The sequence below is a fragment of the Anolis carolinensis genome, chromosome 1 (assembly GCF_035594765.1).
Source record: "Anolis carolinensis isolate JA03-04 chromosome 1, rAnoCar3.1.pri, whole genome shotgun sequence".
NCBI classification, from domain to species: Eukaryota; Metazoa; Chordata; class Lepidosauria; order Squamata; family Dactyloidae; genus Anolis; species Anolis carolinensis.
This window is the reverse complement of record NC_085841.1, coordinates 192,268,437-192,295,620: the sequence shown is the minus strand read 5'-3', so window position 1 is coordinate 192,295,620 and position 27,184 is coordinate 192,268,437. Positions and strand designations below refer to the sequence as shown.

General features: G+C 39.9%; 1 protein-coding gene across 7 annotated transcripts in view; it reads left to right on the top strand.

Moving 5' to 3' along the window:
- Positions 1 to 27,184, top strand: part of znf385b (zinc finger protein 385B) — a 304,135-nt gene that overhangs the window by 205,528 nt on the left and 71,423 nt on the right. For 5 of the 7 annotated variants that reach the window (XM_062963052.1, XM_062963059.1, XM_062963075.1 and 2 more), the window contains one exon: positions 26,326 to 26,436. In XM_062963052.1, coding sequence (XP_062819122.1) covers positions 26,326 to 26,436 — 111 coding nt within the window. The other 2 variants (XM_062963087.1, XM_062963082.1) reach the window with 2 other exon arrangements.

The following is a 27,184-nucleotide window of genomic DNA, read 5'->3' as shown; positions in this document are numbered from 1 at the left end:
TGATTTTGTGGTGTGGTTGTGTTGTTACAATCGGGAGGGAATGCTTTTGTGTTGTGTTGCCAAGTTTCGTATTTACGGGGCGTTTAGTTGTGTTGTTATAGTCATGATGCGTTGTTGTGAGTTTTGTGGGTCCGGATTGTGGTTTTGTGTTGTGGTTGTGTTCTTACAACTGGGAGGCAAGGCTTTTGTGTTGTGTTGTCAAATTTTGTATTTCTGGGGCGTTTAGTTGTGTTATAGTCATGATGCGTTGTTGTGAGTTTTGTGGGTACAGATTGTGGTTTTGTGGTGTGGTTGTGTTGTTACAACCAGGAGAAAAGGTTTTGTGTTGTGTTGTCAAGTTTTGTATTTCTGGGGCGTTTAGTTGTGTGCCAAGTTTCGTATTTCTGGGGCGTTTAGTTGTGTTGTTATAGTCACGATGCATTGTTGTGAGTTTTGTGGGTCCGGATTGTGGTTTTGTGGTGTGGTTGTGTTGTTACAACCGGGAGGCAAGGCTTTTGCGTTGTGTTATTAAGTTTTATATTTCTGGGGCGTTTAGTTGTGTGCCAAGTTTCGTATTTCTGGGGCGTTTAGTTGTGTTGTTATAGTCACGATGCGTTGTTGTGAGTGTTATGGGTCTGGATTGTGGTTTTGTGGTGTGGTTGTGTTGTTACAACTGGAAGGCAAGGCTTTTGCATTGTGTTGCCAAGTTTTGTATTTCTGGGGCGTTTAGTTGTGTTGTTATCGCATGATGCGTTGTTGTGAGTTTTGTGGGTCTGGATTGTGGTTTTGTGGTGTGGTTGTGTTGTTGTAACCTGGAGGCAAGCCTTTTGCATTGTGTTGCCAAATTTCGTATTTCTGGGATGTTTAGTTTTGTTGTTATAGTCACTGCGCAAACAACTTTATCATTTTATATATATAGACTAGCTGTGCCCGGCCACGCGTTGCTGTGGCGATGTCTGGTGGTCTGGGAAATAAAGTATTGAGGAATTGGTGGTAGTTAAGGTCAAGGGTAAAGGTTTTCCCCAGACATTAAGTCCAGTCGTGTCTGACTCTGGAGGTTGGTGCTCATCTCCATTTGTAAGCCGAAGAGCCGGCGTTGTCTGTAGACTCCTCCAAGGTCATGTGGGATGACTGCATGGAGCGGCGTTACCTTCCCGCCGGAGCAGTACCTATTGATGCACTCACATTTGCATGTTTTCGAACTTCTGGGTTGGCAGAAGCTGGGGCTAACAGTGGGGGCTCTCTCCGCTCCCCCAATTCAAACCTGTGGCCTTTCGGTCCAGAAGTTCAGCAGCTCAACGCTTTAACACGCTGCGCCATCAGGGGATATTATTTCCTAAAGGTTGTGAATATACAATATTTCTGATTGGTTTTTTTTGTTTGTTGGAGGCAAGTATGAATGCTGCAATTAGGAAAAATGATTAGGATGTAATGGCCTTGCAGCTTTAAAGCCTGGCTGTTTCCTCCCTGAGTGAATTTTTTGTTGGGAGGTGTTAGCTGGCCCTGATTGTTTCCTGTCTGGAATTCCCTTGTTTTCAGAGTGGTGTTGTTTGCGATATTTTATGTGCTTCTACTGTCTGTGGCCCTGAGAAAACAGAGGATTTTCCAGACTTTGATGATGGGAATACTTTGTTGGGAGGTGTTAGCTGGCCCTGATTGTTTCCTGTCTGGAATACCCTTGTTTTCAGAGTGATGTTGTTTGCGATATTTTATGTGCTTCTACTGTCTGTGGCCCTGAGAAAACAGGATTTGCCAGACTTTGATGATGGGAATACTTTGTTGGGAGGTGTTAGCTGGCCCTGATTGTTTCCTGTGTGGAATTCCCCTGTTTATTTACTGTCCTGGTTTTAGAGATTATATTGTTCTGCATTATTCTATCCCAGTAATTATTTCATATTAAAGAAGAATCTCACTTATCCAACATTCGCTTATACAATGTTCTGGATTATCCAACACAGTCTGCCTTTTCATAATCAATGTTTTTGTAGTCAGTGTTTTAAATTCATTGTGATATTTTAGTGGTAAATTTGTAAATACAGTACAGTAGAGTCTCACTTATCCAACATAAACGGGCCGGCAGAACGTTGGATAAGCGAATATGTTGGATAATGAGGAATTAAGGATAACCCTATTAAACATCAAATTAAGTTATGATTTTACAAATTAAGCACCAAAACATCATGTTAGACAACAAATTTGTCAGAAAAAGTAGTTCAGTACACAGTAATGCTATATAGTAATTACTGTATTTATGAATTTAGCACCAAAATATCACGATATATTGAAAGCATTGACTACAAAAATGCGTTGGGTAATCCAGAATGTTGGATAAGCGAGTGTTGGATAAGTGAGACTCTACTGTAAATACTACATAGCATTACTGCGCATGGAACTACTTTTTCTGTCAAATTTGTTGTATAATATGATGTTTTGGTGCTTAATTTGTATAACGATTACCTAATTTGATGTTTAATTGGCTTTTCCTGAATCCCTTCTTATTATCCAACATATTCACTTATCCTGCCGGCCTGTTTACGTTGGATAAGTGAGACTCTACTGTATATTGATAATCTTAAATTATCTGCTCAGAACTGGATTATATGAGGCCCCTTCTTCACAGCTGTATAGAATGCACACTGAAGTGGATTATATGGCAGTGTGGAGTCAAGATAATCCAGTGCAAAGCAGATAATATAAGATTATAAATGGGTTATATAGCTGTGTAGAAGGGCCTTGAGTCTACACTGCCATATAATCCAGTGCAAATTAGATAATCTGTGGAAGAAGTCTAAGTGAGGCCTAAATCTGCCTGTCCCCTAACTGAAACCTGGCTGTCCCTTGGTTGCTAGGCAACCAAGTGGGCAGAGATTAGCCCTCTAAACTGGTAGCAATTGGATAAAAAAATTATTGCTCTCCCTCTAATTAGGACTTTATTTTTCTTTTCTTTTTGTTGTATCAACCTTGAGGCGTGGATGATGGGTTGTGTTGTCAAATTTTGAGGTTGGGGGGCCTGTACTTTTGTTGTTTTGTGAATTGCCGTGATGCCATCACTCTTTTATATATATAGATTGGCAAGCAATCTATGGCCAAGCTGGCAACCTCTTTTGATATTCTAACAGGGTAGAGCAATTGACCATGGATATCAGATCTGTCCTTTAGGGTAGTATCAGTATAAACATCTTTTACTCATTCTAGCAGCCAAAATTTAGCAGATTAATTAATTCTCTCCACAGAAGACATCCAAAGATGAGTCAAATGCAGCTTTAAGTTCAATAAATGCAACATAAGGGCTTCTGCCATACATTTGATGAGATGTTACAAGCAAAAGCATAAAAACCCACAATTATCCATAATTGCATTACCTGATTTAAAGGATATCTTGCATAAAAGTTTTCCTATGATATCAAGCAAACTAGTTGATTGATTTTTGTGAAAAATGTTGTTCTCCATTTTTTTTGTTTCTGTGAACAAATTTTTACCACAAAAGTTCATGAAGTATGAAAAGTAGTTGTAAACTATACAAAATATCTTTCTTGGAAGACTATTGACTGAGGCTGGTGCAGACTAAAAGAAGCTGAGAACTAACACACAATGATGCAATAGGAGTTTTGCAGGAAATGCCACAACCTTAATGTTTACAGTTAATAGAACTACAAGCTTTATCAGGCACACACTTCTTGTGGCTTCCAGCCACTTCTTTAGATGCATGAATTGCTGCCTTTGTTGGTCAATATGCACAAGATAGGGTTGCAATGAATCAGAGTTGACTTCAAAACTCTTAACAGAAGCAATAAATGCAATAAGGCAGTAGCTATTGTACAACAGCAGTTATGTAATTTGAGCAATTTACAGAATGTATATAAACACAATTAGAGCAGTTTGCAGAATGTACACAAACATCTTTTTTGCAAGTACAAAAATGTATTGAGACTGACAGAAAAATGCTTTGCAGTGAAAAAGAAAGCTATTTCCATTTCTTGTTGCTACATGGAGAAAACAACAATGGATTTACATCCTTCGTTTACTAAACATTCCTTGCTATCACTATGTCTACAGGTTGACTATCAAATATTAGGTTGCATTAAAGAAGGAAGAATTATTTCCAAAACTGATAATGGTGAAATAATATGCGTCTGCATCTTGCAGTCTGGGATTACTGCTAACAAAATAAAATTTGTTCCCAATTAATAAAACTAATTGTTAAAATAGGGTATTGTCAAAGTGTTTTATTAACTGGGAACAAAGCATTCTGTGCATAGTAGCTACAAAGGGGTGCAGATCATTAAAAATAACACTGATATTTATAAAGTTAGGGTTAAGAGGGTGCACTGGCAACAAGATCCAGTTTTGGCTTTGATTTGTCAATCTGGAATATAAACAGATTTTGCATCTACTAGTTTGGAGGCTATCAAATTCATTCAGTTTCAAATACAAATCAGGAATCCATACATTCTTGCCTTGTTGAAAATCAGCAAATAGGTACAATTATTCTCCTGTTTTTCAAAACTGGATGAATCTTGCAGGAGATGCAGCATGTTAAAAGGGCATATAAATTAAGTTTATTTATTTATTATTAATATGTGGTCAAGTGCAAAAGGAAGTGGCTGAGAAAAGGGCTCCATACAAATTCCTTTAACATTCCTGCTCAGAAGACAGGACTAGCAAAGATAACTGAATCCCAAAAGTGTAATGATATCGTACTTTGTCATCTCTACCCCAAAGCTCTCAGATTTGAGAGTCCTGGTAAAAATATCTGGTGGATTAGGAGCGGGAGCTGTCACACAAACTATACCTCTTCTCTCCCTCTCTACATAAAAAAAATACTTTATATCAAGAGTTAGGGAAAACTATCAATTCTTTCTAGTGCTTCATGTAATTTCATATTAAAATAACGAACAATGCTTTCTTGGGGGATGTGATGGATAAAGAGCCTCACTTTGTTCCGGATATTCAGAATAATCCAACTCAGATAACAATACAGCCAAATCTATAGCATGCCACTACTGTAACATGTTGTTGACAATGCGTATACTTATAATTCATAAAGGAAAAACCTAAAGTTTGGTATATTTCTGTTTACCACCTTGAAATAATTTACCATGTATTGATTTTGACCAGGTTATGTCTTGTAGATAGCACTGTTCTCAGATAAATGTATGTCGTGGGTGTACTGGAGGCTTTTCATAATAGCCTGTATCCACAACAAGTCTCTTGAGAAAGTCCAGGCTGGAATTCAGGCTTACTGTGGATTCATGTTGACATCTGCTGGCAGCTAAAGAGGATGCTGAAAGAGGATGCTGCAGATTGTTTTGACTCCGTGGATTTCTCAGTTTCTAGTGGCATAGTTACACCTTGTAGGAATGAACATTTCTTAAATGCCATTTCGGAGACCTTGGGACTAAATTTCTGATTCAGACTTCAGACATATCAGAGCAACTTAATGGAGGCAGTAATAAACTTTGTCAATTTTGTTAAGTATCAGAATGTGAACAAGGTTGAAACCAATATCACGTGATCCAGAAACACTTGATGCTTAGTACAGAGAGGAAGGCATGCTATGCATACCTAAGAAGTATTCTGATTATTACTTCCAATTTTTTTTTAAAAAAAAACTTTACCAGTGTAATGAGATCTACATCATAGCATTCCAATTAAGCCTGGGATTTGTAATGGAAGAATCAGGGGTCCAAGTAATATCTTCATACTAGAGAAAAAGCAGCTGGGACTACTGGCCAGGACAGGGGGACTGGATGAAGCTTCTGAATGACAAATCCAAAAACAAACAATGCGGCAAAGAAGAGCCAGGTTTGATTGGCCAATGACAGTAGATGACAGAGGCTTTTGTCATGGGAATGTTTGTTCACATTGTGTGTGGGAGGATGTTTGAAAAATATGTCTCTAAGCTTTTTTTTAATGGTGTCATTAAAATGCTGGTGGCATCCGATTTTGTTTCTCCTTTCTCAGTCCAAAGAACTGCTAAACTAGTTTCTGATTCAGTAGTACACTGACAATTCAGGCTTGGTGCAGATATTACAGAAATCCTGAATGAAAACGAAACAGAACTGGAAATTGAGTATTCCTTATCCAAAATGCTTGGAACCAAAAGTGTTTTGAATTTTGGATTTCCCCACAAATTTTGGAATACATGTATTTGCATGTATGTACATAGTGAGAAATCTTGGAGCTGGGACCCAGGTCTAAACATGAAATTCATTTGTGCTTTATATACACACACCCTGAGGGTGAGTGTTTTAAACAAGGTCATGTATGAAACAATGCTTTTGTGCATCAGAAAGCACAGGTATCACTACCTCAGCCGCCCATGTGGATATCTGCTTTAAACTGGATTATATGATTCTCCACTGCCAGATAATCTGGGATAAGCATATAATCTGGGATTAGATCCTGCGATATAAGGGCAATGTGGAAGAGCCTGAGACTTTCTGCTGCCCTTCCATCAGTAGGCGAAACCCTTCTTATTTAGGCAGGCTTTTAATACAGATTATTTAAACCATGAGATGGGGGTGCTATATTGTTTAAAACTGAACTGTTTTTAATGTCTTCATAAATCTTTATTATATTTTGGTTTTTTAACTAGATATTTGAAATGTTTTAGTGTGACTAATTTAATTCTACTTCATTGTTTACTTTTTGGATATTTTAAACTATATTGCTTTTTAAAACTGTAATCCTTGAGTGCTAATGTTGGGTCGAAAGTAGAGGAATAAGAACAATACACTTTTAGTATTGTTAGCCACTATTTTTTTGCGGAAAGGCAGGGGATAAATTTAATAGTATTTTACTTGTAATAGTAGTAGTAGCAACAGTAGCAGTAATTGATACTAATAATATCTTGATGAGTGCTTTGTGATTAAGAAATAAGACACTTATTTGGCTGTCGTAAGTGGAAAGGATAAGTTAGTGAACATTTCTTGTGTAACATTGTAAGAACTGTGATTTGTTTGAAGGGAAACTCTACCAATATCTATTCTGTACTGTCAGCAGTCTGAAGAGGGTATAAGAAAAAAATCTGAGCAGTATTGACAAGACCATAAGAATATCAGCAGGTTTCTAGGAACAAGCAAAGAAAAAGGGTGTTTCAGTTCAGACCTGTCATCACTATTAAGTCATTGAAAGCCTCGGGTTTAGTTTATTATTTCTCATTACACTTCGACAACGTCAATCACTTTTGTTTAGACTTTCTTGTAAAATGAAAGTACCTACATTTCTGAAGGTTCTAGTCAATACAAGATGTGAGCTAAAGTTGATAGTCAGCCACAGTTTCTCCATCCATGAATTCAACAAATTGAAGCTCTACATGCACACCCTGCTGTACCATCCCAACATACCATAGGCCCCAAGGTTTCTCCTTCACTTCCTTGAGTTGTTTGCCATTTTATATAAGGGATGCAATTTTATTGCATAAGACTTAAGCAGCCACAGATTTTGGTATCCATGGGAGTGTGGAAACCTGTCTGAAGGTATCTTCCTCTATGAACCATCATGGAGGTTAAGACCTTCTGGGGAGGCCCTGCTCTCGGTCCCACCTCCTTTGCAGGCGCGACTAGTGGAGACGAGAGACAGGGACTTCTCAGTGGTGGCCCCACATATGTGGAACTCCCTCCCCAATGAAATTAGATCAGCCCCTTCTCTCCTGACCTTCAGGAAAAACTTAAGATGTGGCTTTGGGACCAAGCTTTTGACAAGTAACTGGAGCAGTGCAACAAGTGACCATGAATCAATGTGATTGATAAATGGAACTGCCCTGGATTATGCTTTGGATGGCATGATTTTAATTGATGTTTTAATAATTGATGTTTTAATTGTTTGTTTTTAATTGTAATTGTTTATTTGATACGTGTATGTATGGCATTGAATTGCTGCCTATTATAAGGCCGCCTTCTGGGGTGAGAAAGGCGGGACAGAAATATGGTAAATAATAATAATAATTCCCTCAGATTCTGAGGGCCCAGTATACAGTTGAATTGGCAGCTCTCTTAAGACATTTTCTGTGTGCATCCCCATGCTGCCATCACAATGGCTCATACATATATAATCGGTAGTTCTGAACTGGATGTGATCATTTTTATTCATTTCATGAAAGCATGTGCATCTTTTTCATGGACTCCAAGCATATCAAAAGCACTTGAAAAAACTGCATTTTTTCCTTTAGGAGATGCTAAGACGTGCAGCCCCATTATCTCCCTATGAGGAATATATGCTCTGTAAGCATTTGTTTCTCTTCTACTCCTACCCAAAGTTAGGTTGATGCCTCCTATTGTGGGTAGCACAAGATCAGTGACTTAATCAAAGTCACAAGGAATCAAATAAGAATATTTAGTTTTGTCCTCCTTTGCGAGTAAACCTGTTCTATATATTGTGCAATCCCTAACCATAAGGACAAGGAAGCCTTGCCATGCCAATCATGTGCCTTGGCTTACTTGGATCACCCTGTGTCCGTTGGAGTGGAGCATACCATCCAGTTGTCTTACTTTAGCAGAGTTAGCTGCAGCTAATCATCCGCCATCTCACTTTCTGAAATGTATTTAAAATGCCCAGATTTTCTCTCCCCTTAGAGCAGTGGTTTCCAACCCCTGGGCCGTGGCCCAGCAGTGGGCCACGAGAACGAAAATCCAGTCCATGAACCTCCTTCCTCCTTATTTTATTTTATTTCTGCTCCTTTCTGAATCAGCACTCCAAATAACCAAACAGAATCTAAAGTTGACCAAAAACTGATTTGTAACCCTTTTGGTATTAATGTTGGAAAGTGGTACCTGTTCAAGTGCCCCCTGTTCAAGTGGTCCCTGGTCAAGGTAATTCCTGGTCAAGCAGGCCCTGGTCAAAAAATGTTGGGAACCACTGCCTTAGAGTGTAGTCAACACTAGATGCACTTCACAGCTGGCTAGATATAAAGAATATCAACTTAAAGCTATGCTTATATTTTGATTAATTAAGACATTGTTTTTTATTGCATTTGTACTTGAAATTTGTCCACCTCCAAAGTATATTTTGATCTATATGGTGGAGTGTCATGGAACCCAGTTACAGGGCTGAATTACCAAGCCCTGAACTGGGAGTCATAACATAAACAACCCTAGAAGCACCTGGCAGAAGAAGATAGAATATGCCTGGGAACTTGGGGTTGAAAATATAAACAATTATAATTGGTCTAGTGTGTGAAAATGGTAGTAATGTGATATTGGGGGTGGGGATTGATGATGATATTTACGTGTGGTGTTACGTAGCATCAGAGGTGATAAAAATGATTGTATGTAAACATTAGGTCATTCTTGACTTTTCCAAAGTCATGTGTTCTTCAATAAAGATTGGATTTGGGAGCAGCTATCTCTGATCTGCGTTCAGACTGATCCTTTGAAGTGAGCAGGACAATTAAGTCAAGAATCCCGTTCTCACCCTCCTGCGAATTCGCAGTGAAGTGATAATGAGTGGAGAAGGAGATCAAAGCCCTGACGGAGCAGAGAGGCCTTTGCTAGGGGCTCGGCCGTTGGCGGAAGAAACGTTGCAAGCCATAGCTTCCTCTACGGGGTACCCCAAGCTGGACGGCGTGACCCAGAGGATTCCCAGAGGAGGAAGAGGCGTTCCGGCGGCGGCAGAAACCAGTTGGGGATCTGGAGGAAGCATGCCGGAGACCGTGGCCCTGCGGTTATCCATCCTGGAAACGAATTTATCCAGGCTGTCGGAAACCGTGGGGAGGTTGGTGCCACTGTTGGAAGAAAATCTCCAGAAGGAACCCACCCGATATGGCACCGAGACAGAGCCACGTAAGGAAGGAGTTTGGAGCCAAAGGGGCCAACGCGCCTCAACGCAGAGCCCCATGGCGGCGAGGAGCGAGGGGGATGAAGAATACTGGCAGGAACTGGAGTTCCGGGACAGAATGGCGCGCGAGGTGGAGCACCAGCACACTCGGGGAACTCTGAGACCACCGACTCCAATAGAACTTCCTATCCAGCTTCCAACCCCCCGAATGGGCGTCGGGGTGGAAAGACCCCTGGGGCCAGGAATTGGGTCCAGTGGATTAGCAGATGAAGGCGGAGAGGAGCCGGAGACCCAGGAAGGGGAGGAGAATATGCCGTACGGCGAGGAAAGGCGAGATGCGGGGGCTACAGCGAGGCCCGAATTCGGGTGGGTGGAAGGACCGACAGCAGCGGCAGAATTTCGGGAGCCGCGCAGGACGACCGCCGGAGTGGGGCGCGGCGTGTTAAAAGGAGCCGTCCAAGGAAACCCGATGCAACCCTTCCCCATGCCCCCCAGACAACAGCAGCGGGCCGTAGAATGGATGCAAAGGAGGGAAGATCTCAAACTGGAATACGGAGGGGAATCATCTGAACTGAACTTTTTCCTCATTAGCGTCAGAGGATATATAGAAGACAATGCACACACATTCCCCTCCGAAGCAAGCATGGTTCGGGCCATCGGCAACACGCTAAAGAGAGGAGCGGCCAGCTGGTATGTACAACTACATGCCAGAAGCGACCCGTGCCTGAGGTCAGTGCCCCGCTTCCTCGCCGCACTGGAAAACCGGTTCCGAGACCGGCTAGAGCAATTGAGGGCTCGAGACCAGCTTAAAGGAATAAAGCAGAGGGACAAAACGGTGCCCGAGTACGCAGAGGAATTCCTCCATCTCGCAGAAAAGGTACCAGAGTGGTCTGAAGTGACCAAAGTGGAAATATTCAAGGAGGGACTACGCCCCGAGGTTTTTAGTTGGGCGGCACATAGAGACGACCCAGAAACACTACGGGGCTGGATACAACTAGCGGGGCGCGTTGAATCCACCCTAGCCCAAGTGAAGCGTTTCAGGGGCGGCGGCGGCCAGCAAAGACCGACGGCGAGAGGTCGAGGAGAAACGAGGAAGCAGGAAAGGCCCGGAGCAAGGCCGGGGATCCCCTTCAAAGGAGATGACAACAAACCCAAACCGGGATGCTTTGTATGTGGGAAGACGGGCCATCGAGCAGCGGAATGTTGGGCCCGGAAGGGGGAGCCGCCAAAACCCTCAAAGCCCAAGCCAGCAGTCGGGAGGCGAGGGGAGGAGGAGATGCGAGCCCCAGAATCTCCGGAAAGGCTGGTGAGTCGAGACAAACGCATGCTAGTAGTGCCGATCTGCCTATCGGGGCTAGAGAATCGGGCCACCTGCAGGGCATTCGTGGATTGCTGTTGTTCTAGGAACATTATAACTCCGGAACTAGCAGAAGCACTGAAATGCCAGCAGACATTTCTTGACTCCCCAATTGCATTTTCGCAGCTAGATGGATCAGTTGCTGCTGGGGAAGTATCTACAAAGGAAATGCAAGGGGTCCCATGTAAAATAGGCAAATGGGAAGGAAGAATATCCTTTGTGATAGCCCCTATTGCCACATACCACGTAATACTAGGGATACCGTGGCTTGAACAGGCAAACCCTGAAGTAGATTGGAGAGGGAAGAGCCTGGCATTTAAAGAACAACAGACGCGATGGGAGATAAGCAAATTAGCAGGAGAGGAGGACGAGGGAGATGAAGCAGGCGAAATAGACCCACAGCTATTGCCACCGGAATACAGAGACTTTGTGGATGTTTTCAATCAGAAAGAGGCGAGTAAATTACCCCCCAAGAGGAATGTAGAAGTAGAAATTGAAATAACCCCAGGAGCAACCTTACCGAAACCAAAAGTATACCCCATGTCTGTTCAGGAGAAGGAGGAATTGAGGAAATATATTGATAAGAACCTGGCCCGAGGCTTTATTAAGCCATCCAATTCTCCTCTAGGAGCCCCAGTGTTATTTAGAAGAAAGAAAGATAACTCCCTAAGACTGTGTATCGACTATAGAAATTTAAATGCAATTACTAAGGACAATAAATACCCTATGCCATTAGTAAAGGATTTAATTACCGTATTGAAGAAGGGGAGTATATTTACTAAACTGGATTTAATTGAAGCGTATCATAAATTAAGGATTAAACCTGAGGATACTTGGAAAACTGCATTTTCCTGTGCATTCGGCCATTTTGAATATAAAATTTTGCCATTTGGATTAAAAAACGGCGGCAGTTGCTTTATGCAGCTTATAAATGAAATACTGCACCCATTATTATATCGAGGGGTATTCATATTTCTTGATGATATCTTGATCGTAACTGAAGATAAAGAAAAGCACGTGGAATTGGTGCGGGAAGTTTTACAGAGACTAAGGGAAGCAAAGCTGTATGCAAAATTATCCAAGTGTGAATTTAATAAAACTCAAATTGACTTTCTGGGGTATCGGATATCTCCAGAAGGATTAGCTATGGACCCGGCTAAAGTATCAGACCTAAAAGAATGGGGAGTACCTCAAACAAGGAGGCAATTGCAATCATTTCTGGGGTTTGCAAATTTTTATAGATCCTTTATAAAAGGCTTCGCACAAATAACCGCACCCCTTACTGAACTTTTAAAAACAAAAGGAAAAGGGGAGACAGCAAAAGTGAAAGCTCCTGGCGCCAAACTGAGTTGGACGCCGGAATGCCAAAAGGCATTTGAAACCCTAAAAGGATGCTTCACAGAAGAACCCATCCTAAAACACCCCGATATCAAAAGCCCTTTCATAATCCATTGCGATGCTTCAGATTGTGCATACGGGGCAGTACTATTGCAAAAGGATCAAAATGGGAACTTAAAACCTTGTGGATATTTGTCCCGGAAGTTCAGTGAAACTGAAAAATGCTGGCCCATATGGGAAAAAGAGGCATTAGCAATATTAAAAGCCTTAGAATGCTGGCGACACTTCCTCGAAGGGAGCGGAATCCCATTTGAAATTTGGTCCGACCATAAGAATCTCCAGTATTTAAAATCTCCTCGAAAATTGTCCCCCAAACAAATTAGATGGGCGCAATACTTCAGCAGGTTCGATTTCCAATTAAAGTTTTTCCAAGGGAAGCAAAATGTCTTGGCAGATGCTCTTTCACGCATGCCTCAACACGAAGGCCTGGCCGCAGCAAAAGAGGGAACAATATTCTCTGATAAACAATGGGGTTTAGCGGTCAGGACAAGAGCGCAAACACAAAAAGAGAACACTGCTATTATTGAACTCGACGGGGAAAATGATTGGGGAAAAGAACTGAAACAGTCTTATGAGGGAGATCAGTGGATCACATCCAATTCGGAAAAGGGGGAGCAGAAGAGGGGATTTTGGTTCGTGAACAAAAAACTGTATATCCCAGCAATATTAAGGATTAAGATTTTGGAGCGTTTTCACAATAACCAGAGCGCTGGTCATACAGGAATCACAAAAACAACAAAGGCAATAGCAAAACATTGTTGGTGGCCAGGAATGAGGAAGGACATAAAGAATCATGTTGTTCAATGTGATGATTGTGCCAGAAATAAATCAAGAGGAGGGAAGCCAATGGGATTATTACAAACAGTAGTGGAACCTACCAGACCTTGGGAATGTGTAGCTATGGACTTTGTAGGGGAACTGCCGGTCAGCAAAGGACATCGTTATATTTGGACAGTATTAGATTTATTTTCTAAACAGGCCCACTTTATACCACTGACGAAATTACCATCGGCAGAGAAACTAGCTGAATTATACATAAATCATATTTACAAACTTCATGGATGTCCCAGTAGGGTGGTCAGTGACAGAGGAGTTCAATTCACAGCAAAATTTTGGGAAAAATTTTTGGAAATGCTGGGAGCAGAAAGGAGTCTAAGTTCTGCTTTTCACCCCATGACAAACGGAGCAGTGGAACGTACTCAGCAGACACTTGGGCAGTTCCTTCGAATGTATTCTAATATAAGACAAAATGACTGGTCTAAGTGGTTGGCTTTTGCAGAACTAGCTTTTAATTCGACTATACATTCAGCAACAAATAAAACTCCCTTTGAAATAGTTTACGGGTATGAAATACAACCTCTGCCCCAGTTGCCAAAATGGACAGAGAATGAGGAAACAGGGGCAGGGAAATGGAAAAATCAAATGCTAGAATGCTGGGGTCAAGTGACTGCATCCTTAAAGGAAGCACACAAAAAGTATAAAACATTCGCAGACAAAAAAAGGGTGGAAGGCGATAAATTGGAGAAAGGAGATCTAGTATGGTTAAGTACCCAAAACATCAAATTGGGGCTACCTTCAAAAAAATTGGGCCCTAAATATATTGGACCATTCAGAATACAGAGTGTTATCAACGAGGTGACTTTCCAGTTGGCGTTGCCAAAAAGCTTGGGGAAAATACACCCCGTATTCCATCGAAGCTTACTGAAAAAGTATAGGGGTACTTTGGACAAAATGGACACATAGAATTATTGTTTGGTTTGTTTCAGATTTGTGATGAAAGAAGAACCGAAGAGGAGGACGAAGAAAAGGAGGGCACCATGTCATGGAACCCAGTTACAGGGCTGAATTACCAAGCCCTGAACTGGGAGTCATAACATAAACAACCCTAGAAGCACCTGGCAGAAGAAGATAGAATATGCCTGGGAACTTGGGGTTGAAAATATAAACAATTATAATTGGTCTAGTGTGTGAAAATGGTAGTAATGTGATATTGGGGGTGGGGATTGATGATGATATTTACGTGTGGTGTTACGTAGCATCAGAGGTGATAAAAATGATTGTATGTAAACATTAGGTCATTCTTGACTTTTCCAAAGTCATGTGTTCTTCAATAAAGATTGGATTTGAGAGCAGCTATCTCTGATCTGCGTTCAGACTGATCCTTTGAAGTGAGCAGGACAGTGGAGGATATTTCAAGATGTGTGTATGTATTATATACATACAAATAGATAAAGAGAGGGAGATTTCGAGAGACAAAGAGAGTGCAAGGTCTATATATTGATTGATAGATAAAGAAATGAATAATGAAAGCAGGATTTACGGTTGCTGTTTGTGTAGGACTATAAATCTAATGAGTATTCCTGTTTTAGGGTGAAAGAATTTCCAGGCTTGAAAGTGAGTACATTTGTGTACCATGCTTGAGTTCATGGAAGGAATGGAGTTGTATTTCTGATGTTCCATGCTGGATTAGTTTAAATCAAGATGAATTTTGATTTAAATCACATGTCCCATTAGTACTTTATTTGTTTCCTAGGCAAAAGTACACAATAACTAGCCAGTAGAACCATAGACAGTAGTTCATTTACAACTAACAGAACCTTCATACTTTTGGATATCTTAACTCAAAATGCTGAATCAAGCTGGCCACATACACTGCTGTGTTCTATGGTTTTTATGAAGCCATGCTAAAATTTTACAATAGTCAGTTCAGCAAGCAGCCATGTCTGATCTAAACAACACTGAGTTGACACCAAGTTGTGTTGGCTTGGGGCAAACCTTTTGAAACACAGAAGCTAGCAAGGATCAGGAATACTGAACAGGATCATTTACTTGATAGCTATGCTCAGAATCTTCCAGAAATGACTTGTAAGCATTTGTTAGCCATAAGCTGAGACTTTGGCTGTGGCATTGGTGGCTGCCATGTCAGTAAGATGATAAATCCAATCCAGATTTTGGTATATATTTTTAAAAGAGGTATCCAGTGTAGTGAATATTATTTGGAGGTAGAGTTCAGTATATTTAGTGTTGACATTAAAACCCAGAATAGATTTCCCATCCACTGACATGGGCACCAACAACAGCCACAATCTTTCATAGAACAGAAAAAACATACAAATAGCCCAGACTCAATATTGTTGCATTGGATCAGCTTTTAAAATTAAACTATACTGAAAATTGAAACAAATTAAACTGCATTTAACATACAAACTATTTCCTTTTTATGTTTCCTTAAATATTCATTTTTATCTACTTTATTAAGGAGTAAAAGTGGTGGGGTTCTGTTGGGGTCCTGTCCTGTCCTCCTAGTGGGTTTCCCAGAACCATCTACTTGTCTAGTTTTGGAAACATACTTTTGATTTATTTAGCAGGACTCTTATATGTTCTTATTGTTAAATCCTGATGTTTCTTAAGAACATTAAAAAATTAACAGCATCAATTCAAAGGGAGAATAAATATTATTTCAAACAATATGGGGGGGGGGGGGGGAACTAAAAGCAGTTCTATCTGTCCATTTAATAGTTTAATTGTATGGATGTGCCCATTCTTCTGTTTCAGATCTGTGTGTGTGAATAAAAAAATTGATTAAATGGAGATTTTAATCTCTCCGTTCTCCTGAAACTTGCCTATATCACAAACTGTGTTAATTGTATGTTTTTTGCAATAACTACAACATACCCAGAATAGAATGACTAATGGATTAGATGCTTGACAATTTATTTCCAGCTAAATAGTCCACAACTATTAGTGCCTGACAAGCTCTCTCTCTCTCTCAATGGTAAACAGCGAACACTAACAAATTATGCCAATTACTTATCATGGCATGTTTAATTTTATTTAGCAACCCAAGATCAGTTTACATAGCATCAACCTTCTGGTGGACATGTACTCTTTCCCTATTCAAACAAGCTGTAATCTACCCTGCTTTCTGGCATATTTAAAGTGTATTAATTCTTAATGCTGAGGCTTCTTGGATTCTGGTTGAGCGCAAGCTGCTTTCACTCCTCCAGTTGGGGAGAGCACATCAGTTGCTTCTCCCCCCAGGAGTCCTGAGCTTAGCCTCCGGAGACTCCGTCAGCCAGCCGTATTGTTTATGTGAGTTTCTCCTGTCACAGCTTGCTTTTGGAGACAAAGATTTTAATCACAGACGGTGTTGCATTGTGGTGTTGCCTTTTTAATTTTAACTACAATTGCCTGGTGTTAATGCTGTGGATTATTATCTGGAAATCTCAGGAGGAGTACTGCCGAGTCTTCAAACAGTTCTGCACAGACAATAGTGTTTCTTTCTGCTGTTCCTTTTTACTGGTGCCAGACACTTCAGATGGTTCAGGTACTTTGCATCGCTCCAATATTCTGTTATTACTGGTGTAGTAATTAATAGTTTAATGCGTGTTTGGTGGTGGGGAGAAGCTTTTTAAGAAATCACAGTGCATTTAAAAAAGCTTTCTCCTGGTAAAGGATTTGCTGCATAAATGCAGCAAGATGTATATTATATTGTGTGCTAATGGAAGCAGTAGGAAATGCAGAATATTATACTGTGATGTGTGTAAGAGCTTAATTTGCACATTATTAGGAAAGGCATGTCTCAAGTGTTTGCATGTGTCAATATAATAATCTGCCTTAGGACATTTAATGGGTATAGACATTCTCTTGGAGGTGGACTTTAGTGAAAGAAACTGTTGCTCTGATGCTAAGAATAATATTTATTTATTTATGTCATTTGAAGATGTAGACACTTTAGTGAAGCTTTTGAACATATGCATTTGATATCATACTTAATAACTGTGTTGCTAAATGATTAAGTAAGATATTGTTACCTTACTGGATTTTGCTTATAATATATATTACTTTAGGATGCCATTCTGTACTCAGGAAGCTGTTAGCATAGGAGCTGTTTAGTGGATTTAGCAGAAGCCACACAGGGTTGTTATATGTTTTCCGGGCTGTATGGCCATGTTCCAGAAGTATTCTCTCCTGACGTTTCACCCACATCTATGGCAGGCATCCTCAGAGGTTGTGAGAAGCCACAGAGTGCCAGTAGAATACTAGGTATGCTAGTAGGAAATTTCTGATACATTGGAAGTCTGCTGTAGGAATCAGTCCACTAGTTACACCAGTGAATAGCTGGAATAGGGTGGAGTCCAGGGGCAAGTACTCTTATGCTGTATCTGCCTTAGGTCCTGTCTGGGAGAAAGGTGTGATATAAACACACACCTACAAACAAATATCCTATACTCTTTCAGTCCATATCCATCAGTGGCACAACTTTGAATGAGCTCTACATCTGGCACAAAGCACTGAGGATGAAATGGAAACACATAATACTGGATGCTAAAAGCAAATTTGCAAGGAGGTATTTCTGATTAATTTTACTGATTTCATTTTTATTATTGCAGAAGAAAAAGTATTCACACCACATGCAGGTTTTCTAACACAAGGTACAGTCCAGTCACAATTAAATGCTTTTAAGTACACAGATTTCCATGAGAGAGTGAAATTAGTATTTAAATCAATCCTATTATAAACGGAGTTTTAAAATGCTTTACTTAGATTAATTAATACCCATAGTGATTGCCACCATGTAAGAAAAGTACAATGTGTGCAGCAGCAATAACAAGCAAAAGCACTTAAAAGGTTTAAATCTGTGCTGTCCGCATTAGTTTGGTAACCGATACAATGTAATTAAAATACTTAAATTAAGTATTAAAATGACCCCAAATAACCTAGATGGACTTATCAATGTAAATACTGTAATTTAACTCTTATTAAGCCATCTGCTTCTCCTTGCAGAGTGGTGAAAGGCAAGAATTTAGTCTGTCCTAAAGCTTAAAAGAAGCACAGGTCCCCTCTCTTTTCTATGCCACAGTGCCATTGCTAGCTTTTTAAAAATGTGTGGATGGAGAAATTCAGCAGCAGATCTGCCATTTCCTCTTAAAGGAGCACTGAGAGAGGTAGAGGAGGTTGGGACTTCTTTTGGTTCTCTTGGGATGGATTAAAGTTGGACTTTTGCAATGTACTATACATTAGGCTGTATCAAGTTCTGCAATTCCGAGTAGCTCAAATTATGGCAGCTAGATTGATTATAGGAACATCTAGAAGTAAGCATATAACCCCTATACTGAAGTCATTCCACTGGTTGGCAGGCAAAGTACAATCTGCTGGTTATTGCCTTTAAAGCCATACAGTAGAGTCTCACTTATCCAACATTCGCTCATCCAATGTTCTGGATTATCCAACGCAGTCTGCCTTTTAGTAGTCAATGTTTTTGTAGTAAATGTTGCGATGTTTTGGTGCTAAATTCGTAAATACAGTAATTACTACATGGCATTACTGTGTATTGAACTGCTTTTTCTGTAAAATTTGTATAACATGATGTTTTGGCGCTTAATTTGCAAAATCATAACCTAATTTGATGTTTAATAGGCTTTTCCTTAATGCCTCCTTAGTATCCAACATATTCGCTTATCCAACGTTCTGCCGGCCCATTTATGTTGGATAAGTGAGACTCTACTGTACATGGTTTGGCTCCAGGTTACCTATAGGATTGCCTCCTCCTGTACAAGCTATCCCATATACTCAGATCCTTTGGAGGACATTTACTTCAACCAGCCAGAACTCAACTGGTAACTATCACCCACAGAACTTTTAATTGGCCTGTATTGTGGAATGACCTTCCGGAAGATTTTCGGTCGCTGAATGAGCCTACCCAATCAATTTTAAACTATTAATTCAATCCTGAATTCAGTTGACTGGTAACTTCACAGACTTGGACAGAAGTAAACTGCTGATCATAGTCAAAGTCCCTTTATGAAATGTCTAAGGCTAGATCTACGCTGCCCTATATCCCAGGATCTGATCACAGATAATCTGCATTGGATTATATGAGTCTATATTGCCAGATAATCTGGAATAAGAAGAAAATCTCAGATCAGATCCTTGGATATATTGCCGTATACATCCATCTTGAGATACACATCTTTGATCCTCAATGCTATCATGGCATTTCTACTGTTCGGACAGTATTTTGCCAGTTTTGGTTGCCTAGAAATTTCAGTCATTGACACTGGATGTTACAAGGGTAACATTGCAGAATGTTATGGAATGCAACAATATTTGCCACAAAAGCAATGTTTCCTCCCATCCTTCCAACAGTGGGATAGCAGAACAGGCACTGTGATCAGGGAAGTTGGTGTTATGATGGCAGGAGCATCGTGAAACCCCAATAAGATGCTAAGGAGCATATATACAGACACACACCCACACATTCTTGGGAGTATTGCCAACAGAGCTCATATTTGGTCCTTTACTGCCTCCTAACTTGGATTTTATATGACAAAATTAGATACTGAGTTGCAGCACAGATCAGCAGCTGTGTACCTGGGAGAATCCCTTTGAGCAAGTTTTCATGCCCTTCAGATTGGTGAATGGATGTGCACATCAAACAAATGGTTGTGACACCATTTGAATAGTTAAGAGTCATGTGCTAGCTGCACCTGTTGCAGAAGAAGTAGGGTATTGATTACATATTGTAACACTCTGCATGGGGCAACCTTTGGAAATTGCTTGGAAACTTCATGTGGGTTGAATACACTGTGATCAGAGTGCTTACTTGAGCAAGTACAGAGAATGCATAACAGCCTTGTTGAAACAGCTTCATTGCCTACCCCTCTAAGTAGAATTTAAAAGTGGAGACTGTGACCTATAAAACCACGTACAGCTTAGGTTCATAAAGATGTTACCTCCCTATATAAGCCTGCTACAATTTTGAAATCTTTTGGAGAAGACTTTCTCTTGGGTCAGTCACCACAAGAGGTTGATCTGGTGAGGACATCTGAGATGTTTTAGGGACTATTCAAGGCTGTGGGATGCCTTCCATGGAAGACTAGTCTGCATGCTTTGTCCTCTCCTTTTGCTGGCAAGCAAAAACCTTTTTGTTCATATAGGCATCCCATGGTTAATTGGTTTCAAGGAGTCCTTTCGCGGTGTGCACACATGATGTTTTATGTATATGACTTTTAACTTTACTGCTGCGCTATTACATAAAGCTTAATCGTGTGGCTTGTGTTCAAATTTTTAATTTAGCTATTACAGGCGGTCCCCAAGTTACGAACAAAATAGCTTCAGTAGGTTTGTTCTTAAGTTGAATTTGTATGTAAGTAAGAACAGGTACATTTTTAAGCGTACTACCTCCAGTCAAAAATATATATGGTTTAGCTTCAGATCATATAGGGAAGGGTGAACACTTGTGCAGTGTTTGTTTTCCTGACTGTTTTCATGTTTAGGAGATTTCACCTGACTTTCTGTTCCTGTGATCATTGGATTTTGAAAAAAATGGCTTGCCGTGAAAACAAGGATTGGAGATAAAGCTTCAGTTGAAACACCTTTTGCCCATGATAATAACTCTTTCAGGAGTGAATTTTCCTTCCAAGGGGTAGATTTCTCTCACTTCCTGTTGTCTAGCCTCTTTCTTAACTATGAGTCATTTGTAAGTCGGATGTTTGTAATTTGAGGACTGCCTGTATAAGATTTTATTTTTATCTTGTTTTAGCATTATTGTGAGCTGCCTTGGATTACTTGCCAGGAGAAAGCTGTAAATAAAAGGGAAAAAAAAGACAACAACCGGTGTGGAAAAAATTAAAAATGGCCTTTCAGTACTGTTTTCATGATGAACTGGGTCAACAAGGCACTCAGAGCATCAAGAAGACAGAAAATTGTAATGCGTTAAGCATAGTAGAGTGTATGTGACTGAAGAATAAGCAGCCTTGACATCAAGTCTATAGAGTAAAAATGGCAGATAGTCCATATTTCAGAGAGAAGCTGTGACAACCAAGAACAAGCAGAAGCAGAAATATAATCAGCTATCCACATTTGAGGACTTAACTTTTGCAGATTTGATTTTTCACAGTTTTAATACAATTTCTCTAAGAATTTCTATGTCCATAGAGTCATACTGGAGAACCTAGAGATTCCTAAAAAAAGTGTTCCCTAAGGTTTAAAAAAAGTAGTGGTTTGTTTATTTGTGGGTTTTTTCATTGTTATGAGGGACCTGATCGCCTAACCCCAGCAAACATGGAGGCTAACAGAAATTGGCACCTAGAGATTAAGAGAATAAGAAAACCACCTGGCACATTCATTCTGGAATTTAACAAGAGAGAGAGTTTTTTCATCATGTCAGAAACAACTTGAGAACATACTGTATATACTCGAGTATAAGCCTAGTTTTTCATCCCTTTTTAAGGGCTGAAAAAGCTGCCCTCGGCTTATACTCAAGTGAGGGTCCTGGCCGGCTTCTATTCAGGTCAGCTTATACTTGAGTATATAGTTATTCAGAGTTGGACAGTCTTATCTTGTTAAAGTCTTATTATTATCTTAAATTACAGTTTTATGTAAATATTCAAAAACATTTAACCTAGTGATATCTCAAATAATGCAATTTTATTAATATCTATTTTATTTTTGAAATTTGCCCGTAGCTGCTGCATTTCCCACCCTCATCTTATACTCGAGTCAATAAGTTTTCCCAGTTTTTGTGGTAAAATTAGGTGCCTCGGCTTATATTCGGGCCGGCTTATACTCGAGTATATACGGTATCTCAAGTCACTTTTGGTGTGTGAGAATTTGCCGTCTACAGAGACATTACCCAAGGAATGTTACCATCCTGCTGGGAGGCTTCTCTCATGTCCTTGCAAGCTAGAGCTGATAGATGGGAGCTCATCCCATCTTGTGGATTTGAACCGGCACCTTTCAGGTCAGCAACCCAACCTTTAGATCAGCAGTCCAGCTGGCACAAGGGTTTAACCCACTGCGCCACTGCAACCCTGCAAAGAGAGAGAGGTTATATCGTGGAAAATAGCTCTGTAACTTCACGGCCCACTACATCTCCCTTACTATGCACTCTTTCTGGCACCAACCTCACCATCACCCACCATCTGGGTTCAGTTTTTACACTGCACAGTGAAAAATCTGGGAATGGCATCTAGAGGTCCTTTTCCTTGACCCTATTGCCACATTGCTGCTCTCTTTTTCTGGGCTGGAAAAAGAAGAAGAAGAACTTGAGTGATTGGCTTTGAAACGTGGATGTCAGGAGGTGCCTGGTATCAATAGTCTTAGAAGCAAATGGATATTTAGTAATAGCCCTCTGCTAAAAGGTATGGGGATTTTCAGAGAGCATTTTAAGGACAAAAGAGTTACTTTTGTTCAGAATCATTTCTTATTCTTCTCTTGGTAGTTTTACTTCCATCCAAGTTGGAGGCAGCATAGGACCTGATAAAATTCTCATTCGCTTATAGTGTGACTTGTTAGATGTTTCAATTCATTATATTTCATGTTTTTAATGTAAAAATGTGGTTGTGTCCATGTCCTTCTTCCACTTTTTATTGAGAAGGTCGTTTTAACAGAGGTGCCTTTTATACTTGGAGTCCATAAGAATAAATATCAACTTGTTATTGTATTTAAGAAAGAGTCTTCAGCATCTGCAATTCCAAGGGGGGGGGGTGGAAGCCCACTGGCCACAAAATTAAATATTTTTGAGCTTTGGAGCTTTTGCTTTATATCCAAATATTTATACATTTTATCACCCTGAGCACCGGTACTGATTGTATTAATGCAAAGTGGGTTTTTGAAAAAGGTTTTCTTTGAGTTGTCTGTAGAATTGCATCACTTGTTGATTCTGTAGCAGAATGCCCAAGGGAGTAAAGACTCTTTTTCCTAGTAAGGCAAAAGTATGAAACATGGCATAGCTTTAAAATAAGCACTCTTACTAAGATGACTCCTCCAATTAATTTCTGTATGCAAGAATTCAGGAATATGCTTCGTTTCCTCTAGCATATATTTCACTTGAGAACATTCCCTCCCCACCAAATTAAAACATTTGCATTTTTTAGTTTAGAAAAAAATATTAGGTTGAATCAAGGCTGTAGGTTCTTCTATTCATAGAATAGACGCAGACAGAGGAAGTGTGTGAATGGAGAAGTAATTCATCTGTATAAAGCAACCTTTGTGCCATCTTCTCATACCTTTACAGAGGCTTCTGACTTTTAGGAGGTATGGAAAAGAGTAAAGGAGAATTGATACAAATCATTTTCCGTTCCTTTAGCAGGGCATTTCATGAGAACAATTCTTCTCAAAAGGCAATCTGGATCCAATTAATAAGTGCAAATGTGGAACCAAATAAAGTCATATAAAACGGTGAATGGTTTAGAAACATTGTAAGACATATAACACAGTGAAATTGGTTGGCAGAAGTTTTTAGACAGTCCATGGGAAGAACTAATTGACATTATTCACAAATGATTTAAGGAATGCATTACAGGCTGAGTAAACCTTATCTGGCATTCTGAAATCCAAAATACTCCAAAAACCAAAATGGTGCATATGGGTACCGAAGCTGCTGACACTTTTGCTTTCTGATGGTTTTCTGTACACAAACGTTGTTTAAGTAAAAAACTATTGTATTTTTTAAAATGGGTATAAAATGATCTCCAGGTTATTTGTATAAGGTGTATATGAAACATAAATAATTTTGTGTTTGTACAAGGATCCCATCTGCAAAATATCTCATCATATATTTCAAAGCATTCCAAAATCTGAAAAAAACCCTGAAATATGGGATGCTTCTGGTCCCAAGAATTTCCAATAAGATACTCAACCTGGAAACAAGGCTGGTAGTTTTAATGGGTTTAAAGGGAGATAAATAAATTAAAAGAATTTATGGGTATTTTTACATGAAACAAATGTTAGAATCAATCCAGTTTGACACCACTTTTACTGTCATGCTATAGAATCATGGGAGTTGCAGTTTAACAGGCTCACCAACCTTCTCTGCTAAAGAGTGCTTCTACTTACCAAACTACAACTCCTATGAATCCATAGCACTGAGCTTTGACAGTTAAAATGCATTAATTCTATAATGTAGATACACCCAGGATTCTGAATAACTAAGGGCCCTTCTTCACGGATTATATAATGCAGTTCAAAGCCAGCTCGAGGTCACAGTGGCCATAAAACACACCCCTCTATACCCCCAATGTGCAGTGTACCACACATCAAGCCAGAAATATTGTGTTAAGAATACTCACCCGAAAGTCTGAAACAAGCATTAAAATGCACTGCAAGTGATCCTGGCATATCCCATGCATACCCACCTCAAAGCCAGAACCAGAAAATGCAGAGTGCTTGTAAGGACACTGCTAGTGCTGAAGCACTTTGAAAAACACAATAACATAGCTGACCAGAAGGTAAATGCCCTCAGGGAAGCAGGTTGCCAAGTACTCCCTCCATGAGAACACCTACTTTCTGCATCAACGGGTCCTAGCAAACTGTGGCTCTTAAAAACCTGTATTTTCTGGTGGATAATGTAGTTCCTGGGTTCGGTTCCAATCTGCATTCAGTGGATACTGTGATCACTACCCAGCCTTAAACTGATTTCTATGGTGTTTGTATAGGCACCACATACCAAAACCAGTTTTGTCTAAACTGGTTAAAACTCAGTGATTATAGGCTCAGTGTAGAAGTGCTTTAAATTATATAATAGCATATTTGGCCCCCTATTTCTCCATCCTGGAAGTGTCCTAGGATGGACCCCTGAGAACACAGGAGGTTTCCCGTGTTCTCATAAGGTAAGCTTGGGAAAGTGTAGGAGGAAGCTGGACAATAACGTTTTCACCTGTGGGATGGGGAAAGGGACGGTGCAAAGTGATGGTTTGCCCTGCTACCCACCAGATTTGCCCCGCTGTCCCACGGATGCTCCCACTTTCTCCCGGTAATGTGAATAGGTCCTTTGTTTCATTTTCAAGTCCCAGGAAGGGAAGCCAAGCCTCATGGCTCCGAATAAGGCTTTTCTTTGATTTTTAAGGGCTATGTAGCCCATCCTCAATACGCCCCAGCTTTATTATAAAATCTGTGTTTTCTCTGGCCTTTAAGAAGTTGACTCTTTCACCTAAGTATGGAAACATTTTGAAGATCCGGGTTTTATATTTTCATAAATTGTGATTGAACATTATTGTTTCTTCGTCCCTGTAATCCTCGGTGGAGCCCATTGCACAAAGTGAAACCATCTCAATACCTGCTAGATATAAATCTAATTGCCCGTAGCCTCCTTCCACATTCTGTCTTAAGGCAGGAACAAAATGCTCCCAACAAGACTTCAGCATTAACTTTCTCTTTTTTCTTCCCACCCTCCTTTTGTTGACCTTGTTTGCCAAAAGTTCAGGAAAATCTTGTACAGTGTCCTCTGAGCTCTGAGTTAGCTGAAAGGGTATTACCCAAATACGGACTAAGTATATTGCCAAAGGGCTCTCATTTATAACCCTGAGAAGCAAGACCAGTTTGGCAACAAACAAGCTAGATGTAGTCCAAAAAGAAAATCTTACGAGTGTGGAGCATTCACATTCCTTTCCTTCTTTCCTTATCGAAAGGTGCTGTCTGTTTTCTCTTGCTACAGTGCAAAGAACATGAGAAAATGTTTGCTTGTGAGATTTCAATTGGCTCTTAATAGTTTTGCATAAAGGGTGGAGCAAAAAGAAGTTTTAGGTTCCGACAGTTGTTTTTAGTCAGGGAGTTTTGCATTCTGTCAAATGTCTCCTTTTTGCATAATTACATGGATGAGGTATTGGCTAGCAGCAGACATTCTTGAATTTCAAAGGTCAAAGAAAGATTTGCTGTTTTACAAAGTTCTTATCTTTGCCATCATCTTGTTAGATCTGGAATCTTATTCCTCCTTATAATACAAATAAGACACAAGGCTTATTTTTAGCTTTTCCCTTTTTTTACTATGTATACTTCTCCTAACTTGTGATATTTTTTTCTTCTCCCCCCAGATGGATCCAGTGCAAAAAGCAGTTATAAACCATACATTTGGCGTGTCACTCCCACCTAAGAAGAAACAAGTCATTTCTTGTAACGTTTGTCAACTTCGCTTTAATTCTGATGTGAGTATCTTCATTCTCTGCTTTATGTCTATAGTTTTGCTCTGTTGTGTCCATGTGGTCAAAGGATGTTTGTTTCTAAGAATGTATTCAAGTTTGGATTTTTAAGATTTATCAACTGCTTGGTTCAGGGCCTTCTAAAATTTGCTGGATGTCAGTTTTTTTCAGACTACAGCTGTCCCTCCACATTATCTGGGGTTAGGGGCACAGGACCCCTATAAAAGTGGGAAAAACATTAATTGAAGAACATTTTTTAACTTGAGAGAACACCTTTCTAGAATCCCTGGATAGAAGTCGACCGTAGAACAATTCTGGAGAACCCACAAATGCTTAGAGAAATGGTCTCTTGGCTAGAAAAACGTATTCAGGTTTTTTTCCCATGGAAGTCCTGTGCCCCTAACCCCTGCAAATGTGGAGAGCTGATTGTACAATCCTCCTCTACTATTTTAATAGGGTACGAGCATAATGTTTCCATAAACTTGATGGAGAAAAGCAGAGAATCTTTGCAGAGGAATTAGACCATAACAATAGACAGACTGTTCCAAGCACAATGCGATCCTGTACATACTCACTCAGAAATATGCCCAATTGAGTTCCACTGAGCTTACTCTTAGTTACACAGTAGATAGCTAAAATATTGTTATATTTTATTTTTTAATAATTTAATAATATTATTTTGATGTAGTTTAAAAAACAAAAGTTCAATGGCATTTCATGTACTATTGTGTTCAGTACCAAGATCACCAGGTAG